This window comes from Podarcis filfolensis, assembly GCF_964270895.1.
Source record: "Podarcis filfolensis genome assembly, chromosome: 5".
Lineage (NCBI taxonomy): Eukaryota > Metazoa > Chordata > Lepidosauria > Squamata > Lacertidae > Podarcis > Podarcis filfolensis.
The window spans coordinates 100,415,572-100,431,159 of record NC_139608.1 but is presented as its reverse complement, the minus strand read 5'-3'; the positions used below and the strand labels follow the sequence as shown (position 1 = coordinate 100,431,159).

Sequence of the window (15,588 nt, the reverse complement as noted above, 5' to 3'; positions counted from 1 at the left end):
ACTGGAATTTTCAAAATGTTACAAAATAAAATAAAGACAAAAAAAATGCAGATTGAAACAAAAAAAAGAGAAAAAAATAGAAAAAAATACAACAATACATCACAAACAATTAAAAACATTTAAAAAACAAATTCATTATTTCCAAATCCTCAACTGTCATTACCTTCTTTCTTAGACCTCCTCCTCCTCCCTTTCTTTGTATCTTAGTTGTTAATTATCCCAGCAAATCCTTTCCATATTTCATAATATTCTGTCATTACATTACCCTAAACTGTTTTAGTCTTATCTTTCTATAATAAGATAAATCTTAAAGCTTAAAACTTAAATCTTGTCCTTACCAGCTTCTCATAACCATAACATTCTTTCATAATTCTTTAAACATTTTTGCTAAAGCCAAGTAATTTCATTCCAACATTTTTCTAATGTTCATCAATTTTATAAAACAGTTCTAATGGTAGAAAAAAGAAATACAAACAAGTCCAAACTTCATCCAACGTCCCTTCCTCCTGGTTCCGGGTTTTGTCAGTCCTTATTATCACATTGATCTAGCTCATTAACCTGGCAACCTTATATCCGAGGCCCTCAAGTCTCTTCCATGTCCCTTCCGCAGCTCTTCTTCATATTTGTAGCTGTATTTTCCCTTGTCTCCTGCTCGTGATAGCTCCAGCTTGACAATATTTTTAGCCCTTTTCCATATTCAACACTAAATTCCATATGGTATTTAACAGCATGTTTCAAAAACCCTCCAAGATTAGGAGCCCCCACAATCCCAAACGTCTCACGGCCCATTGCCATATTTGAAAAGTCCAGACATCTCAGCATAGGGGGGTCAATCCAGCTCCCCATTTCCAAGCCAAACCAAACCTTTTCTTTCCAAATGTGGCTTTTTCCAAGTTCATTTGTCAAGTCCGAAAGCTCATATTCCTGTTGGGCCTGTTCTGTCAAGACACACTCCTGATTTAATTCCTGAGTGGGCTCCACATATTTTCCCACTGCCTGTTCAAAGTTTCCCACTGCCTGTTCCAAATTTCTAGCCGAGGTCGCCATCCAATTCACCTTTTCGTGTAATTGTTCCAGTAGGGCATTTGTTTTATAAAAGACACACAACAAGGTTTCTGAATACATTGTCCTGCAAGGTCAAATGTCGGTTCCCACGATTGTAATCTATAACAGCTGCCGACTCCCTGGAGTTGGTTACAGTTTTACAGTCTCCCTCTAGGGGGAAAACTTCTATTTGTTCTTGCAACAGGGTTTCCCCCTTTAAGATACTTTGTCAATATTTATTCCTTTCAAATGCGAAAAGGAACAGTGGAATCACTATGTTTCTCTTCTTTTCACTATCTGTCAAAAACACTTATTTCTGGTCAGTGAACTTGAAACGTCGGTCCTGACACCCCCGCTCCAGTATCAGGACGGAGGAAAGTTACTTTACTTTAAATTCACTTTAAACAGTCTAAAAATGATCCCCCCTTCTCCTGCTGTCAAAGGGGGGTTCCACAATTATAAATGATGGAATCCAGTCCTTTAGAGACGATTTTCTTAGCTCTAGTTTATATTGTCTTTGCTTTATTCTGTTTACAAAAGAACGGAAGGCTGACTTCCTGTTTAGACCTTCCCGTTCCGTACCAAATTAAAATAGGTGTTTTAAGATCCAATTCTTTTCTGCTCGCTAGTCCTTATTTGATGTCCAATTGTTCAAAATCTAAGTACTCACGGGTGCTTGTTTTAAAGTCCAAATTGTCCCAGGAAAGAGGCAGCGCTCTCCGCTTCGCTCCACGGAAATAGCCGTTGACTCTCAGCACCGCGCCACTTCCCCCTCTTCACTTCGGAGCCCGTTAGTGGGTTCCTTAGCGAGTTGGGGGGGCGCTAAAGGTGCCCGCCGAGTCCCATGTTCACAGGCTTCATCCGCCTGTGATTTTTGAAAGGGTCCCCGCTTCGCCGTAGCGGAGAAGACCCGTTTCCCGCGGAGCTATTCCCTCCAGTTCAGAGGGAGTCTGCCATTGCCGGTGGCGCCACCCCGGAAGTCCCACAACCACCACTCCTGTAGCTGTTAAAAGTCCTCTTTCGTTCCACAAATCCCCATGTATATGTAGGGTAGTAAAAGCATTTATTTTATTTTATTTGTTATCCATGTATTTTATTTTAATCCATGTAGATATCAGTTTTACATCCTGTGGACAACTGCAAAGCTCTGGTTAGAGCAATAATTTCACCCGTTTGTCCTGATAGAGAAAAGCTCAACCTCTACAGTCCCCACAAAATGACCACTGCATATCCAGCATATCTCTCCCTCCCTCTCTCTCTCTCTCTCTCTCTCTCTCTCTCTCTCTCCCCTTCTAGCTCATATTTGTTACCAGAGGTTCATCTTTCAAGTCTAGCCTGCTAGAGTAAACCTTGTCCGTAACCTGTTAACCTTGCTCCTCCATATTTGCATCTAGAGGAGGGTGGCCAAATTAAGAATATTTACAACTTGTAACTTTATTCTAGGGATTTTATTAATAAGCCAGTAGCCACCCTTATCCATCAAAGTTGATGCAAAATTAGGCACATTGATTTGTCCAAAAGTCAATTTATCTGCTTGTTGCTGCTACTGCCTTAGGCAAAGATTTGACACTCTTTTGCCACTAAATCCAATTGTCTGGAAAGGTATGCTGCAGGCCTCCTCCAACTTCCCAGCAAAGCACCACCCCCGTTGTGGTGGCACTTATAAACACACAGTTGAGATGGTTTGTCTGGGTTGGGGAGCCCTAGAGCTGGTGCAGTCATCAGTTTAATTTTTAGCTGATTAAACACAGCTCTTTGATCTGGTCCCCTTTCAAAAGGATCATAAAGAGGAGCAGATATAGTCCCATAATCTGTGATTCTCATCCTGCAAAAAAATCAAAAAAATAATAATCAGTCAGATAGTTTCCTTGCGTTCTGTTCTCAGCTCCCTCTGGTGGAGGAAAAGTTAAAACCAAGGTATTTAATCTTAGTCTGGCAAATCTTTGTTTTTGCTTAGCAACAGATATCCTGCTCATACAAATTTTGCTTAGAATTGCTTAAAAACAGATATCCTGCAATTCCAAAATTGTATTCACAGCAAAGCCAGGAGAGTTGCCTTCTGCTCAGACTCCAGGTAGGGCGCTGTTTTCTACTTCTGTTATGTTACTAGAATCCAATTCAGCCAGCACTGCCTATAGAATTAAAATGCCTCTCTGCTGTTGGGAAAATTGCAAGATTGCTCCTTCAGGAGTAAAAGTAATTTGAACCTGCCCCCCACTTCACTTGAATAAGGAATAAGGAAGGGTTTGACAAATTGATTACCTATAGCTCCTATAATAGGAATTTCATATGCATTTGTCATGCTTGCTAAGCCGATCATCATTTACTTTATTTACTTCATTTATCTGGGTTAAATGACCCACTGCCCCCTTCTCCTCATCTTTCCTCTACCTCCTCCCCTTGAAGTGTCCATCCTTCCTCCCCCTTTTTGCCAGCCTCCCCTGGTTCCTCCTTAACCCCCTTACACATTTTTCTTCCCACCTTTCCTTCTAACAAAACCTTCAAATAAACTTCCACACATTGTCCAATATTCATCATCCCTACAAAACCTGTATTCTTCTTTAATACCTGGTGCACTCCGTGCAGGGGGGAAATCACAACAACCGCATCTTTAGCTGCCTCTTCAAACAACAACCTCAACCCAAGGTAGCATTTGGGCAGAGATTATATCCAGAAACTTTAGCAATTAATATTTATTTCCTTTCCCTCTTTTTCTTCACTCACTCAGTCACTTTTACCAGAGTCTTCAGAATTGGGTAGGTTCATTACTTGTTTCCAAGCAGACAATAGGTCTGGGTGGGCACTGTTCGACTACCCTTTCCTCATCCAGAGGAACCTTTCGGGGGCGGCTGGATCCACGACTCCTGCTCCTGCCCCGAGCTCTGCTCTTGCCCTGGCTCCCACTCCTGCCCCAGCCCCACTCCTGGCGGGGTGTGTCCCATTTGGTTTCAGGGTAATAAAATTGTTCTTCTTGCATCCTGATTTCACCGTAAGGAGGGGGTCTGGTTCCCAGTACAGCCATTTGCTGAACAATTTGTGCTGGTTTGCATTTAAACAGTTCGCGGGCTTCCACAAAAGCATTGTCGGGGTTTGTCGTCAGCTAATTAGGACTTAAGTGCTTGCATCTTTGTAACATTAAAGGAGCCTTGAGGTGCCCATTGAGACCCTGCCTCTAGGTGATGGGTAAAAGCCACCCATGAAAAGTGGTGGTTATGGAAGCGGCAAAGGAAATATTTTTAATATATCAAATATATTAAGCTTAGGCAAGGTGGGATGGAAATATTTCAGAATTCTAGACCTCAAAATCATATACTGAAAGGACAGCTGTTGAGTTCTGTAAATGTTCCAAATTTCAAAACAACCTGATAAAAGATGCCAGATGTATAGCAACTTGAGAAAGTGCAGAAAACTGACATATTTAATTTGTACTCCATTCTGCCTCCTCTCCCCCACCCCATCTAATATAATTATTTCACATGTCATTGAACATTATGAATGTACTTTATTCCGGCTTTTCATTTAAGGCTAACTTTCATTAGTTTGGTGATGTTCTGAACATTTAATGAAAGGTCATTAAAAAAGTTGCAGCCATTTTTAGTTTCCCCATTAAACTGAACATGGAACACAACTTTGATTTATGGCTCTGAACTCAAACTAAAGATTAAAGTGCAGCGGGCACAGAGCAACTCAAACAGTGAAATTTAAAAATTCAGGAACAGATGCAAGTTGAATATGTGGGCCTGTGTACACATTCAATGTTCAATTATTTGTCCTTCATAGTAGTGAATAGAAACCATTTCTATAGGAGGACTGTAAATAAACCCATTCTTGCTGGCTCCGGCCATTAAGATTCAGATTTGTTCCTGTCTTCATAATATTAACTTGGGTTTTGTTTCTTGGTCACACAAAAATGTGATAGAGGCTGCATACACACTATACATTTAAAAGCACATCCCATTGCAAAGAACCATGGGAACTGTAATTTGCAAATATACCGGGAATTGAAGCTCTGTTCCCAGGAGAGGTGAGATCACACTTCAAAACGACCTTGACAGATTAGAGAACTGGGCCAAAACAAACAAGATGAATTTTAACAGGGAGAAATGTAAAGTATTGCACTTGGGCAAAAAAAATGAGAGGCACAAATACAAGATGGGTGACACCTGGCTTGAGAGCACTACATGTGAAAAGGATCTAGGAGTCTTGGTTGACCACAAACTTGACATGAGCCAACAGTGTGACACGGCAGCTAAAAAAGCCAATGCAATTCTGGGCTGCATCTAGATCAAGGGAAGTAATAGTGCCACTGTATTCTGCTCTGGTCAGACCTCACCTGGAGTACTGTGTCCAGTTCTGGGCACCACAGTTCAAGAAGGACACTGACAAACTGGAACATGTCCAGAGGAGGGCAACCAAAATGGTCAAAGGCCTGGAAACAATGCCTTATGAGGAATGGCTAAGGGAGCTGGGCATGTTTAACCTGGAGAAGAGGAGGTTAAGGGGTGATATGATAGCCATGTTAAAATATATAAAAGGATGTCACATAGAGGAGGGAGAAAGGTTGTTTTCTGCTGCTCCAGAGAAGCGGACACGGAGCAATGGTTCCAAACTACAAGAAAGAAGATTCCACCTAAACATTAGGAAGAACTTCCTGACAGTAAGAGCTGTTTGACAGTGGAATTTGCTGCCAAGGAGTGTGGTGGAGTCTCCTTCTTTGGAGGTCTTTAAGCAGAGGCTTGACAACCATATGTCAGGAGTGCTCTGATGGTGTTTCCTGCTTGGCAGGGGGTTAGACTCGATGGCCCTTGTGGTCTCTTCCAATTCTATGATTCTATGAGATGTGCTTTAAATGTATGGTATGTATAACGTATGTATAATGCTGGGAAGGAATATTGTGAACTGTTTTTTAATTATGTATTGAAATGGAGAATTCTTGTGAAGGGAGTGGCTACAGGGTAAAACTATAGCTGAGCTGGTGTTTTAAGTCATTTGCCTTGTCAACAAAGTACATGTTTGCCAGATCTCTGCTGTTCATGAATTTTTTTTCTCCTGAGATCCAGACAAGAAAAGAGGATATTTGGCATGCTTAGGAAGGATCCTGTACAGTATTTCTTTGAGACAATGTTTTTAAAATATTGTTTATTAATTGTTGAAAATAACAGTAATTCCAGGTTACTATATTTGTTTAATTTCTCACACCTCTTTCCTTGACAAGTCATTCAAGATAAGATCTCACAGAGCACCTTAAAATCACACACCTGACTTGGCAGCTTTAATTGCTGTGAGTTGTCTTGTATATAACGAAATATATTACAAAATTTTGGATAGCGGGAGAATGCATATTCTGCTACAGAGTGGCTTCATTTTATCAACATGATTATACATAAATGGAAAAAAGTATTCTAAGCATTGTTGTTTCTCACATAACAAATATAAAAGCCACAATTTATAAACAGAAAATGGGATGGAATAACTTGATTTGGTTAAACATCATAGTTTAATGGTATGTATATTGTCCTAAGAAAGATTCAGCTTTGTTTTTGCCCAGATTTAGCACCATGTAGCAGGCTAGTTACTAACATATTTGCTGAGAATGTAATGTGCTTTCTTTCTTCTGCTATATTAAGCTCCAATTAATCCTTTTTGTGAATTTCAGTGCAGACAGCAGCAAAATCACACAATTTAATTTCAAGCTGTGTACCAGGGAGCCCTGTTCTTTAATGAGAAAAAGAATAATGGGCAGATTTATCGGAAAGACTGTTTGCCGGCTGCAATGTTTAGTTTCACAGAGTGAAAGGGGGCCAGCCTTCCTCTCTGAATGGAATGGGGATACACAAGCATCTTCTGCAGCACACTTGACAGATGTTGATGTGGGAACCTTTAAACAAGGTTCTAAAGTTTACAAAAAAATTCTTCCACCCTCTTCCAGGATTATTTAAGACTACCAGGCAACTTTCCTTTCTGTGATCATCTAGGATTGTTATTAGAATCTCACAGAGGCAAATCTGACATCTTGGAAAAGCCTGAACTAATTGTATTTCAACAGGATAGAGGATGGGTCCCCACGGTTGGTTCTCCAGGTATTTTTGGATTGCATCTCCCATGCACATGTATGCATCTTCCATGCACGTGTTGAAAGGATGGCTTCTCAAGCCAACTTCTGTAAATATTGGATTGCCACAGGTTCCTCACCCCTAGATTAGATTTTTTTTTGTTAATGACCACTAATGGGACTTAGCCCCAGAGCTGTAGGCCAGACTGTCTCCAGGAAAAGGACCCATACTTCTGGCAGCCTTGGACAACCAAGCCCAAATTGCGGGTTCTAGGACACAGTGAGGTCTATTCCAGCTTTCTAGGTATTTTATCTGACCATTTGCTCCTTCAGCCTCAGAAATGTTTAGTTAAATAAGCGTTCTGAGTGGGGAGGTCAGTTATTTTCCTTTCTTCCCCCTGTCCCCCCTTACAGGTTCAAATTCCTATCCTGTCAGTAACTGCCAGGCATCACAACCTGGACTGCCCAGACATGAGATATGACCTCAGGTATGGAGAGGGGCAAAGAGCCAGAGAAACACACAGAGAAATCTAACTGAGATTCCAGATGCAAAGAGAGGCAGGTTTGCTACGTATTCCCAGCAACTGATCAGACTGTACCCAATACCAAAAAAAGCTGGCCTGAAACCCCTGACAAGAGAGACCTAAGGGCTCAGTCTTGACAATTCCTCAAACACACTCATGCAAGCAAAACACATACAAGCAAGATGGTATTATGAGTTCTATGTGATAACTCTTGTCTTGCTGTAGAATCCAGGCACATAAAACTGCTTAAAAAATTGCAAAGCAATATTACTAGAATTCCCCTTAAGACACTATATTTTCTGTGTCATAAGCAGAAACTGCATTAGATGTGAATATTACCTTGCAGTCATTTCTTTTTGTTTAGCTTTGGGTCATGAACAAACTGGAACGTGTCCAGAGGAGGGCAACCAAAATGGTCAAAGGCCTGGAAACAATGCCTTATGAGGAACGGCTAAGGGAGCTGGGCATGTTTAGCCTGGAGAAGAGGAGGTTAAGGGGTGATATGATAGCCATGTTCAAATATATAAAAGGATGTCACATAGAGGAGGGAGAAAGGTTGTTTTCTGCTGCTCCAGAGAAGCGGACACGGAGCAATGGTTCCAAACTACAAGAAAGAAGATTCCACCTAAACATTAGGAAGAACTTCCTGACAGTAAGAGCTGTTTGACAGTGGAATTTGCTGCCAAGGAGTGTGGTGGAGTCTCCTTCTTTGGAGGTCTTTAAGCAGAGGCTTGACAACCATATGTCAGGAGTGCTCTGATGGTGTTTCCTGCTTGGCAGGGGGGTTGGACTCGATGGCCCTTGTGGTCTCTTCCAACTCTATGATTCTATGAGAAAAAGCATCCTACTTTGCTATGCTGAATGTGATGACAATGGGAAAAGCCCATTCCAGGCCACTTAGCTTAGCTATCTGAGTCTTAAAATAATCACTGTTCTCCCTAACATGGGCTAGGGCAGCATCTTTGCCTTTGGGCTCTTCCTCCGCCCCAGCTTCAAACCTGTCTTTTTTAAATATTGACAAAACAGAGAGGAGGTTCTCTGGCTATTAGTCTTAAATGAGTTGCTTTCTTACAATTGCTGAATAAGTCATTGGAGGCAAGCTGGAAAAGATTTTTAATCAGAACCGTAATCTTCTTCCTTCTTTAGGAAACACACATTAGAAAATCGTATTTGAAACACACTCAGAAAGTTGGAAATGAACTAGTTTCTTGCACCCATTTCCTTTGCTCTTGCCTGGTAATGTCATTCACAATCTTAAGGACAAGATCAAAAATGGAGACTAGGAATTTCCTAGTGTACAAGTCAGCTTTATGGACTAGAATATACAGGGTTGCTGCCACCACCAATATATCCCCTCTCTGCCTCCTGCAAAAAGAGAGAATAGCATCTCCTATGTGCCATGATAATTATGCTGTGTGTTGGACTCCACTTGTGACAGCTACTGTGAAACAAGGAAATGCATAAAACCACTATCTAATACAGAACTTTCCAAACTTTTCATGTTGGTGACACACTTTTTAGGCATTGCATCATTTCACGGCACAGTAGTTCTGTTTTACCAGCAAACTGGAGCCTAAACTCACCCCTGGACCTGGGAGAAGGTCCAGGGGTGCACACTGCAGCCAACACCCTAATGTCGCAACACACAGTTCAAAAAGCTCAGATCTAAGGACCTAAGTTGCCATAAATCTCAGGGAAATTAATTTTTCTATTTTCAGTAGCTGCCTCCACGTGTTTTAATGTAATGTTTAGGTTTAGCAGCAACAGAAAAGAGAAGGCAGCATGGCTGGAATTAGAAACTTTTAAAAGGTTCTGTGAATGAACCTTGCAAGAGCCAGATACGTTTCAGCATTATTAGTCTTCAGGAGCACTAATAATAATAATAATAATAATAGTAATAATAATAATAATATCATCCATTCCACTGTTACAGCACATTACTTAGAACATATAATCTCAAAAACCAATCTAACGGGGGCAGGGGAGAATGCCACTGAAGACGACAACATAATGTGCTACTGTAATTTTCAATTAGCCCTTTTCATTCCCAGCTTTTCCTCTTTGGATTTCTAATTTTGGATTTCTCATTTTGGCCTTAATCATTATACACTTGTTAGCAGGCCATTAATGCAGAGGCTTTCACAATATCTGACCTGGGCTTGACAATGGGCTTCTTCAGACTGAGCAAAAGGCTAGTCAACTCTAATGCAATATGAATGCCAATGTAAGGGTTGCAACATATTGTAAAAGGAAGAGTGAAGAGTTGCATCCATAACAGCTTTTGACATTTGTGCAAATGCATTCCACACAGCTGTCTAAATTGCCATAGCTCTGCAAATAGGGGAAATAATCTCATTTTATCAGCATAGTTTGAGTTTGGCTTCGGCTGGGGAGGGCGGAATATAAATAAATTTTTTTTTATTATTATTATTATTATTATTATTATTATTGAAAAAGCAATATCTGAACCCAAAAGGAATGTTTGCAAATTGTTACTGTCCATATAAATGATCATCAGGACAGGGAAGGCCCTTGAACTTTGTAATGAATTGGTCCATATTATATGGAGATGATTTATGCTTCAAATATATCTGATATATCAAATATATCAGCTTAACTATGGTGGCTTCTGCAAAAGAAAAAAGAAAAAAAAGAAAAATGACATACTTTTTAGACATGCATCATTTCACGGCATAAAAATGAAAAAAATATCATTGAAATTGTAGTATGTTGGGCGTTTTATGGTTTAGGGGCCCATAGTTTTTTATCTTAATACAATTTGCAGTGTTCCCCGTGGAAAAGAAGAAATGTATAAAACCAGTTAAGTCTGTGGGAAAGACATGCATTTTAAAAAGTGTACTGAAATCTGTGTGCCATGAGAAGAGAGAAAAATCTGAAACCTTCCACCACTCTCATGCTGATTTTATTTTCTCTTGTTTATCTTTGAAGTGAGGCTGCCCCATGCAAAAGCTAAACAATTAAATCCCAATTGCTCTCAATTAATCTAATGAAGGGTTTTGAAAAATACCACTTAGTCAGCTATTTCTTGTTTTATCAGATATTTTCACATTTCATTTGGGGCATAGGAAGAGATGAGACTGAGGGTTATTAAATAGTGTTTTGTATCCGAGGTGAAATAGGGCAGCTTTGGTAATCTACATCCCTTCAGCAGGGGTAAGTGCTCTAAAATGACCTGTGTCCAAATATTTAGTTATGGCTTTGATATGTAGCCTGGTAGACCTAGAGACGTAAGATGGTGGTTTATTAGGAAAAAAATAAGCTATGAGTATTTAATGAAATATGTTGAATGACACAGCAGCTGAGAGATACTCTGCTGCTTTGAAGCTCAAACACACACACAATTGTTGACTGGAGGTCTTTCCAAGAGCTGGTAGTCAATAACCAGACAGGTATGTTCAATGCCTGAGGGTGCTGGAAACTCTAAAGTAGCTAAGGAACTTGTAGCAGAGCTGTACCACAAAGTACCACATGTTTTGTGCCATTTGCGACCTTGCAATAAATACGCGCCAGATGAACACAATCAGGGTGGTGTTGATGACATATTGAATGTTTCTTAGCCTGGCAGAAAGAACAGAGAAACAAAGCTTTTACAAAAAAGAAAAAGAATGTTAAAAATCTTTTAGGAAAGAACAACAATTAGACTGTATGGATGCACATAGATATAAAAAATTAACTACACCAACAACCAAAGCAAGCAAACAGAATACTTTCAAATGGAGTAACAGGTTGGTAAATTATTAGCCTAGCAACGCAAAGAATATTGCTCCCCTATGAGAAAGGAAATCTTAGATAAAACTTCAAACAAATCCTATAAATTATATGCAACAAATAAACCAGGGAAGTAAAAGAGAGTGAATTTTTTTTAGCAAATACTAAACTATCACAGGTTTCAAATGATACCATGTTTGGGAGAAGGGAGCAGCCTTTTCAAAAGAAAAGATTTGGTTCTTCGGGGCACTATCATCACAGCAGTCCAGGCTGAGTTGCAAGGAAAAATTCTCTTTGGTTTAAGTTCTCTCAAGTTCAATCTTGTGTTGAAAAATACCTTACATATAAGAGAAATAACTGAGCACGAAACACACATTGGTAGCTACTTAACAAATATGATACAAAACCAGAGGAAGTGAAAGGTTATATGATAAAATTGGCTGAAAATATTGGGGGAAAGGTATTGTTGAATATCTAGGAAAATATCTGGAAAAATGCTCACAGATTTCCCTTACATATGGGAATAAGGAGAAATTGCTTTAAAATTGCGAGTAGGTGTATATCATTCCAGATACAAAAAAAGAATAAAACAACCCCCAACCACATATTGCAAATGTCGAAAAGTACACAGGGAGACATTTCACATGTGATAGAACTGTGATAAGACAATTCAATACTGGCAGAAATAAAATGTCACATTAAAATGATCTGAGGGTATGAAATCCCCCTCCACCCAGTGTTTTCTCTACTAATTTATGTGGAATAGTTGGTGAAATCAGTACATAAAGAGATGGCATCTTGTATGCTGGCTGCAGCCAGAATACTCTTTGCAAAGATGTGGAAGCTGACTGGTGCCCCATCTATGAAATTCCCAACGGAGAGACTTTGAGAATTTGCTGCAATGGCCTAATTGACTCACTAAATTAGATTTAGGGAACAAAAAACAGAAGCAATAAGAAGCAAAACAGAAGCTTTGCAATAAGATGGAATAAAAGATTAAGGCTGCAAAACTTGTTTATAGTATACATAAAAAACACCACTCTTAATTTATTTTATAAAAGTGAAATGAACTGTCAATAACCAAGATGCCTCCAACTGGATAACATAAACATAACTTCTTGCATGCATTATGGGTTATGTTTACGTTTTGCAAAATAAGTAGTCATAGACTTTGTAGACCCCATGATGAGAGAGAAAGAGAGAAAGAAAGAGAGAAAGAGAGAGAGTGGCAATAGTGCAGCAAGTAGATCAGCTACATTTTTCAGGTTGCTCCTAGAAATGAAACATTGTTGGCATCAAAATTTCAGACTGTATTTTTCTTCAACTTAATTTGATTTAATTGTTTTTTTGGGGGGGGCTCCACAAGTTCAAAAAACAAAAAAAACTTTTACCGAAGAACCATTTGCAATATCTCAAATACTTCTAGCTATTTCAAATGGAATTTTACTCTGTGAGTAAAATGTCCTGTTCTGTATACTAAAAGTATACATGAATGCCTTACTTTCGTAAATGCTCCTTTGCTGCAGGAATGCCAGCCAAATCTTCATTCAGCACATGCATCTTAGCTCCTAGACAGAAATATTCTATGTATGCTGACCAATTCAACTGGCGGACATCAAATAAGAACAACTGGAATTAGGGGGGGAAAAACAACAAATGTTACATTATTTGCGTGGCTTGAGCAAGTGGTGCAGCCCGGAGAGTGGGGAAAGAAATAAGGCAATCAGATAAGGGGTTAAAAAAGGCCTGAACTTTTATAGGTTCCTGCAAGTAAGCGAGGCTGGCATGGCACAGGTCAGTGGTGGTGAACCTGTGGCACGTGTGCCAGAGATGGCACTCAGAGCCCTCTCTGTGGGCACGTGCGCAGTCACCCCACCATGCGCCGCCGTCAAAGCGGTGACCTCCCCTGACAAAGGGAGGTGCCTTTAGTGCAATAATAATAATAATAATAATAAAATCCAAGAAATCTGTTATGAGAATTTGCATTTTTTTCCCCGCAAAATCAGAGCATTTGCAGATGATTTCATAGTAACAACTGAAAACCCTCAACAAAGTAGAGAAAAAAATAACAAATTCGGAAGATTGGCAGAAACTTTAAAACAACTAACTTATTAGTTAAAAATATGAGATCTGAAGAGATAAAGGACTTACAAAAAATTACAGCTTTAGAGATTAAAAATAAAGTAAAATATTTGGGAATTTGGATATCAATAAAATGCATCAATTTGTACCAGGATAACTATATAAAAACTTGGCATGAGATTAAAAATAATAATAATGGAAATTTGGAACAATCTACACCTCTCCCTTTGGGGCAGGATTTCAGTAAAAATGAACATTTTACCAAAAATGATTTTGCTGTTCCAAACCATTCCAATATTGGGAGGAATGAAATGCTTTAAAAGCTGGAGGAAAGACATCGCTAGATTTATATGGAATGGAAGAAAACCAAGAATTAAGCATCAAATACTTATAGACCAAAGGGAGGGGGGGGGGGCTTTGCCCTACCAGAGCTAGAACTCTATCATGCTGCTGCCAGACTGGTATGGATAAAAGATTGGATCACTTTAAGAGATACAGATGTGCTAGACCTAGGGGGTTTTGACAATCGATACGGTTGGCATGCATATCTAATTTATGAAAAGGTGAGGGATTTTTAAATCATATTATAAACAAATCATTATACAAGATCTGGATAAAATATAAAGGAATATTAGAACCAAAGATTCCCCTATGGACCTCACCGACAGAAGCCCTGGCTATTAAAAAGAAAAATATGCAAGGAGACTGGGCCACATACACAGTTAATAGTTAATGTAAATAAAAGAAATTAATGATAACATCTGTCAGGGGCTCGGGAGCAGGAGCACAGGGGAGAGAGGAAATGGAGAGCGAAGGGGAAGAATCCGAGGGCAGCGTAGGGGAGTATGACAGTGACCCGAGAGATTCCATGAGCTTCTCCAGCGAATCAGAAGATTCCCAGAAGGGGGCGCCGATGGTCAGGCAAGGGGGGTCCCAGGGGGGACGCACCAGAAACAAGGAGCCAGCGGGGACCCCCAAAGCAGCAGCGGGGGATCAGGACCAGTTTCCCCACCAGAGCGTAGTGGGGGGGAAGAGTCATATGTGTCAGGACCAGCGTCTCCTCCAGCGGGGAGAGAAGATGAGTCAGGGCTGACCACGCCTCTATCGGAGAGTGGGGGAACGGAGGGGAGGTCAGTTGCAGCTAGCCTCCCCGAAGGGGGAAGCAGTGACAGCAGCAGTGAAACGGTCAGGAGGAAAGTTGCCGGCTGGGCGCGTGCGCCAAGTTCAAATGTACAGGCGCGAGGGACAGCAGGAGACCCGGATTGGGAACCAGCTCCTAAAGCCCGCCGGAGGGAGGGGGAAGGCTCAAGGGGATTCAGCGTCAGAAGAGTCTAGAAAGGGCGAGACCCCGACGGACAGGCGGAACCAGAGGCGGAAAGAGCAGAGGAAAAGGTGGAGCAAGGCTAGAGTCTTAAACTGGTGTCTGGGGGGGGGAGATTCAGACGGAGCTTCAGCGGTCTAGAGTTTGAGATGTAGAGCTGCACGCTGCGGCTCTGGAAGTGAAACTGAACTTCAATAAAGACTTTTGTACTTAACAACGAAGCGGCGTTGGTCCTTTGTGAGCTGGGACCTCGGGCAGCTCTGACAACATCAAATTAAAATAATTTGAAAAAATCAGAAGACACCTTCTGTCGACTGGCTACAATATTTTCAGATAAACGAAAGATTGAGTTTAGATAAAAAGGAAGGTCTTGCAAAGGAAACATCTAGATTTGAAAAAGAATTAATCCAATTTAAAAGAAAATACATTTCAAGAATTTATAACCTCCTCTTAGAATGGGAGGTGAAAGAGGAACTGGTGAAAGTGTCAATGGTGAAATGGGCGCAAGAGCTAGGATATAACATCTATATGGATCAATGGGAGAAACTGTGGAGGGGGGATATTAAATTTATGGCGTGTTATAACCTTATAGTTGCCAATGGGAAGGTCGCCGGTTTGAATCCCCGTGATGGGTGAGCTCCTGTTGTCCGGTCCCAGCTCCTGCCAACCTAGCAGTTCAAAAGCACGTTGACGTGCAAGTAGATAAGTAGGTACCGCTCTGGCGGGAAGGTAAACCGCATTTCCGTGCGCTGCTCTGGTTCGTCATGCTGGCCACATGACCTGGAAAAACTGTCTCAGACAAACGCTGGCTCCCTCGGCCTATAGAGCAAGATGAG

The 15,588-nt window shown here is 40.6% G+C and overlaps 1 protein-coding gene across 9 annotated transcripts in view; it reads right to left on the bottom strand.

The window, feature by feature from the left end:
• Positions 1–9,534: 9,534 nt before the first annotated feature.
• FAR2 (fatty acyl-CoA reductase 2) overlaps positions 9,535–15,588 on the bottom strand; it is a 114,693-nt gene continuing 108,639 nt past the window's right edge. For 5 of the 9 annotated variants that reach the window (XM_083615712.1, XM_083615711.1, XM_083615709.1 and 2 more), the window contains 2 exons: positions 12,851–12,978; positions 9,535–11,199 (listed from right to left, as the gene is read on the bottom strand). In XM_083615712.1, coding sequence (XP_083471838.1) covers positions 11,037–11,199; positions 12,851–12,978 — 291 coding nt within the window. In that variant the 3' untranslated portion in view covers positions 9,535–11,036. The remainder of the gene's footprint in view (positions 11,200–12,850; positions 12,979–15,588) is intronic. The other 4 variants (XR_014548629.1, XR_014548630.1, XM_083615708.1 and 1 more) reach the window with 2 other exon arrangements.